Source organism: Nymphaea colorata, chromosome 12 (genome assembly GCF_008831285.2).
Source record: "Nymphaea colorata isolate Beijing-Zhang1983 chromosome 12, ASM883128v2, whole genome shotgun sequence".
NCBI lineage: Eukaryota > Viridiplantae > Streptophyta > Magnoliopsida > Nymphaeales > Nymphaeaceae > Nymphaea > Nymphaea colorata.
The window spans coordinates 18,132,683-18,138,558 of NC_045149.1; the positions used below are offsets into that span (position 1 = coordinate 18,132,683).

Here is a 5,876-nt window from a genome sequence, read left to right on the forward strand (position 1 = left end):
ACCCATCGAGCGCCCGTCACCCTTAATAGTTTAACGAAGTCACAGGAATCGAATTGACGACTGAGCTCTCACCGATCCACCAACTCGACCAATTATGCTGCACCTCTCAAATATCACCAACTCCATAGATATAAGAGAGATCATCGAGGATGAAGAACAGAGCTAGGGTGGCCATATTCAGAGAGAGAGAGAAAGATGACATTTAATAAAGCTAGGTAATCTCCTCATATATTCGAAGTAATCCAGTATTTTCGGGTTTTTCTAAAACCTAGTCTTCGTTCCAAGTCTTCCAACATGATTTCATTTAAGTAGTCGCGTGCCATAATTCTTTTAATGCGGCCTTTTCTCGAGATCACGTCAGGCCCTTAGAAAAAACCAGGCGGCACTAAAATCTTTTGTTTGGTCTAAATCATTAAAGCGCTTCTTATCATCTTCCAATTCGGAGGCATATAGTATATACTAAATAAAACAATTGCATGAAAGGCCTTGAACTCTTCATCGCTAAATTTTAGCGCAATTCGGGTCATTGAATTCATATCGCAAAGCAGCCGATCTTGAAAGTCTCAAAATTATACATGTTTTCTCCCAAACAATCATTAACAAGAGCATTCAACCATTTAAATAAACCCCAAAAAACACAAAATTTATTCACTATAAATAATAAAGAAATAATCAATGACCCATTTCTCTCTCATATATATATATATATATATAATCTGTTTTTTTCCTCTCCCTTGCTTTGTGGTAGAGGGGTAGGCCTGCTGCACGTACCGAAATCTAGGGGGCCCTCGTATTGAGGAAAATAACAAGCTTCGAACAAAGAGGCTGGCACGGGACAATGCGTAAAGAGACAAGGTAATGGCAAGAGGGAAGGGATCGCGTGGCATCTTTGACCGGCCGTGAAGTTGGGGCTGCCGTGAGGGGACCAAATCGCCTTCCATCTCTATCTTTCTCTCCTTCATTGCTTTTTGTTGTTTAATACAATTTTTCTCGAGGCTTGCCGAGTCATCGAGGAGCAAACGCCTTTTACCTTCATTATTTGGTTGCCACCTTCATCATTTAATACTCATTATTCAATTCCCCAGCAATAATCAACGCTCTTCTCCCCTCGTTACAAGAACAAAAGTTGCAAAAAGCCAACCAGATTTCCATATATATATATAAAGAAAGAGAAGAAAATGGCACTGAATCGATCGCCAAGTATGTAGCAGACTCCCTCCCTCCTCTCTTTCGCTGAGACTCAATACACATGCCTCTGCGCCGTTCGTTCATTATTTTATAGACCAGCTCCCGTTTTTCCATGCCCGTTACTCTTATCTTCTATCGTTTATTGCCTGCCCATTTACAAATTTTGAACGTACTTCACCGGATCCTTATCAAATGGTCCAGATAAGGTAAGTTTCGTTCTTTCCGTTTTTTCCCCCTCGGAGAGACCTTGTGGCTTTCTGTTACATGTTTTATTGTTCCATTTCTTTCTCAGGACATGCATTTTTTCCTGAGAAGATTCTGTGAGTTTCTTTTGTGGAAGTTCTTGGAGTATTGGGCAATGGCATGAGTACGCTTTCGGGTTGCTAGATACCCATTTCTTCCTTCACCACCCTTTCTGAATCAATACCATATCTAGGGGCTTCTGCCTTCTTGGTTTCTCATTTTTTCTTTCTGGGTAGTTCCATTCTCTTTGTGAGATGGGAAAGTTGGGATTGGGATCTGAGATTTCTTGGCGTTGATGTTTTGGCCCTTGGGTTGTCTCGCATTGACAGGTGCGATTCGGGGGAAAGGAAGTTGGTGGGTGGTGGGTTTCAGAATTCAATTTTCTCTTTTTTGCTATTCTGGGTGTTTTTGAGGAATGGGTTTTTTGCAAGATGAAGGAGATGTGTGAAATCAGGTGCTTGTTTTCCCATTTGATGATGAGATTCAGAGGTTGCTTGTTCTGATTTTCGGAAGAACAGAGCTTCCTTTAGGATTTTCTTCTCTCGACCGGGAGGAGACCAGCCTGTGGGGTTCTGAGGGGTGGCGGGGCCATGGCTGCGCTGCTGCCAATCGACGTTTCCAAGTATGCTCACAGCCCTGTTCACAAGGCTGTGGCTACTCGGGACCATGCGACTCTCAGGCGCATAGTTTCCGCCCTTCCTCGCCTCCGAGATCCCTCTGATATTCGAACAGAGGCAGTGTCTATCGCCGAAGAGGAGAAAGCAGAGGCAATTTCTTCTGTGATCGATCGCAGAGATGTTCCCAATCGTGAAACACCTCTTCACCTTGCTGTCAAGCTTGGTGACACCACTGCCGCGGAGATTCTGATGGCAGCCGGCGCCGATTGGAGCTTGCAGAATGAGCAGGGATGGAGCTCTCTGCAGGAGGCAATCTGTGCCCGAGAAGAAGTGATCGCTCAGATCATAGTTCGCCATTATCAGCCCCTTGCATGGGCTAAATGGTGCAGACGTCTTCCTAGGCTCGTAGGCACCATGAAAAGGATGAGAGATTTCTACATGGAAATCAGTTTCAATTTTGAGAGCTCTGTGATTCCATTCATCTCTAGGATTGCCCCCTCCGATACATACAAGATCTGGAAGAGGGGATCTAACTTGCGGGCGGATATGACGCTGGCTGGTTTCGACGGGTTTAAGATTCAGAGATCAGACCAAAGCATTCTGTTTCTTGGCGATGGTTCGGAAGATGGTCAAATTCCACCTGGATCACTGTGTATGATTTCACACAAGGACAAGGAAATTATGAATGCATTGGATGGTGCTGGCTCTCAGGCTTCAGAGAAAGAAGTGGCACAAGAAGTTGCAGCTATGTCGCAGACTAATATTTTCAGACCTGGAATTGATGTCACTCAGGCTATCCTCCTTCCACAGCTAACTTGGAGGAGGCAGGAAAGGTCAGAGTTGGTTGGTCCATGGAGAGCAAAAGTGTATGATATGCACCATGTTGTTGTGAGTGTGAAGTCTAGGCGGGTACCTGGTGCGATGACAGATGAAGAGTTTTTCTCATCTTCCAATGCGAATGATACCGACACTGAAGACTACGAGGACATGCTAACAGAGGAGGAGAAGCGGCAATTGGAAGTCGTCCTGAAAATGGGGTCTTCCGAGACCATTGACGGCGATGGCGTCGGTGATGGTGTAGTCGGTCACAGACATAGTTGGTACGAGTCCAGGGATATCTCTGTGGAAGACCCGCTGAATGGGACAAAAATTGAGGGTAAGCAGGAGAAAAAAGGATGGTTTGGAAGTTGGGGAAAGCGTGGAGGGAAGAACGAGGGGCAGAAGAAAACTGTTGGCCCAAGAAGTTCTTTATGTGTTGATGAGAAGGTTAGTGATCTTCTCGGGGAATCACCATCTACAAATCAAAGCAAACCTGGAAGACATTCTGTGGAGGTTGTTCAGGTAGAGAATTTGCGAGGAGGTCGGGATAGGGAAACTAGAAAGGGGATTACAAGTTCAGAAAGTATGAACCGCAAAAAAGATGGTAGTCGTGAAAGTGAATACAAGAAAGGACTGAGACCTGTTCTCTGGCTCTCTCCTAATTTTCCACTTCAGACTGAAGAGATCTTGCCTCTTCTGGACATACTGGCCAACAAGGTCAAGGCCATCCGTCGGTTGAGAGAGCTGCTCACGACAAAGCTTCCTTCAGGGACTTTCCCAGTCAAGGTACGATACTTTCTTCTCCATGCGTCAAAGAGATCTGTAAATCTTAATGTCATATTCCTGTTGATTTATGTTGCGTATCTCATTTCTGTGGATCCTTCTTTGTGGAGTCTTGTTCGTCCTTCTCTGCTTCTGCAAGTGCTAATGGCTCAATTTCTACTGTTATCCTGTTAATTGTTGCTTTGCCTGCTAACTGTACATTTTATAGATGTAGGACCCTTGTGCTAATTGATGGCTTTTTTGTGAAAATAATGCTGATAGTGCTACTGTTGTCTTCTTTATACAATGCCCTGCTGATAGTGGTTAGCACAAAATGCTACAGGGAATTGAGTTAATGGATCGAAGGAACTTGACTAATGGACTTTTGGGTCCATTCGTAGAATATCCTTGAATTGCAATTAGGGCCGTCTTAGTTCTTCTAGAAAAAGTACAAGCTAGACTTAGAAAGTCGTATCTTACTGTTCTCATGTTTTATGGTACTCTTTCAGCTACCATGTTGGTCTGAACTTCTGACACCAGCAGTTTTCCTGCTTCGTATTCCTGGTGAATATCTGTCAAGCTGTGAGTTTTCTTCTTTCTCAATCCATGTTGACAGCATGTGCAATGTGGAATTGATCCTTGGTTGGTCCATATTGGTGTTTTCAGTGTTCCCTATGGTCTTCTGAATTTCAGAGATTCAATCAATTTTGTGACTTGTCGTGTTCTAAGGTTGCATGTATGTGTCTGATATGTAAGGATTATTACTTCCTTTTGCCTTTAATAGACCAAGATAAATTAGCTTTTTCATTGCTGAAATTTCTTTTGAGGTGCTTATAAAGAAAAAATGTTCTACTATAAAGCTTAACATGTTTTGTGAATGGCACCATTCACAACAAAATCTTGGCATCACCTATAGATGCTTTCTGATGTCCTAAGTTTAGTAGTTAACACTTATCGAAAGTTGCCAGCCAGCTGTTTAGGCTTTGAGGATTAGATTTCGTGATCTTTTGCAATGTATTGTGCCTTGGTTATTTTTACTGAAATGTTCTGGAAATATTTGTCAGGTTGCCATACCGGTGGTTCCCACTATTCGTGTGCTGGTGACGTTTACAAAATTTGAGGAGCTGCAGCCTGCAGAGGAATTCTGCACCCCGCCATCAAGCCCTGAAAATTCACGGAGCACAGGCAAGGAGAGTCCTGCTGTCCATTCTTCAAGTTCATGGTTTCAATGGATTAAGGCACCTTATCGCCAAGGGTCTGCGATGCTTTCAGGTCCTGGGAGCCGTGTTGAAGACATCCAAGACCCATTTGCCATACCTTCGGATTATAGATGGATTGGTTTAGAAGAAAAGAAGAAGAAGATGCAAGAGAAAAACAAGATGAAGAAGAAGAGAAGTCAAAATCATTAGAAAGGACATTTAAGCGGCTGTCTTTCAGTGACGATTCCATGCTCCGTTTGTCACTCTTTCCATTTCCATCTGGGAAAGAGGCAAGGAGTACGAAATGGGATTTGTCCTTCTAGTGATGTCGCCACATGAACGACTGTCATGGGCAAAAATTTTCCTGCAGTAGACTTATGGGGTAAAATTTACAACCCAAATTGGGGAGCACACAAAAAGTGTAGTTTGGTCTCTGTCACTGTAAATCTCTAAAAATCATTGTTTCTGTGATATGTTTCAATTTGTTTGCTTTTGATGTTGATCATTATGCAAACATTTGTTTCAAGTAATTTATCGTGCTGAAGCATTTCTATTGTGTCGTGCTGAAGCATTTCTATTGTGTTGTTCTGGGTCGCTGCTCTGAATCATTTGGATGCAGTCCCTTCGTCAGGCACGGGTAGCTGCATCAACAAGAAGCAAAATGTAGCCAAAACATGTAGACGTCGTGCAGGTATTAGAGGCAGAAGATTGAGATCAGGCAAAATGTGAAATACCATAAGGTTGATGATCTGTTTGAAGGTGTGGTCTATTCTGGTAACCAGTCTAGGCTGGACCAGGCAAATGAATTTGTGTATCAAACATGCAGGATAGTCTTTCTTTATGGTATGGTGCCTTGGAATGAAGAGAATAGACGAACTGCTACTTGATTTAACGTGTATGGAAGGTGTTGTCTCAAGGCATCATAATGGTCAGAAATCCTCAGCACATACTGTCGCAAACTGCTTGATTTGAGATTAGCTGCAGTAGTTAGATCAATTTCTTTGACTGCAGAATTCCCTGTCGGCGACCTCTGTCTTTTCTCCGTCTT

General features: G+C 43.2%; 1 protein-coding gene across 3 annotated transcripts; it reads left to right on the forward strand.

Annotated features, from left to right (window-relative positions):
• The first annotated feature begins 1,062 nt into the window (after window positions 1-1,062).
• On the forward strand, window positions 1,063-5,301 carry LOC116266076 (uncharacterized). Of its 3 annotated transcripts, none has more exons than XM_031647159.2 (3): window positions 1,063-3,653; window positions 4,694-4,814; window positions 4,902-5,301. In XM_031647159.2, the coding sequence occupies exons 1-3, from the start codon at window positions 2,022-2,024 to the stop codon at window positions 5,036-5,038; spliced, it is 1,890 nt and encodes a 629-aa protein (XP_031503019.1). In that variant the 5' UTR covers window positions 1,063-2,021; the 3' UTR covers window positions 5,039-5,301. The 3 variants fall into 3 exon arrangements, with proteins under 3 accessions (XP_031503019.1, XP_031503016.1, XP_031503017.1); XM_031647156.2 differs by having other exon boundaries at window positions 1,065-1,394; window positions 1,481-3,653; window positions 4,694-5,301; XM_031647157.2 differs by having other exon boundaries at window positions 1,065-1,394; window positions 1,761-3,653; window positions 4,694-5,301.
• Window positions 5,302-5,876: the final 575 nt, after the last annotated feature.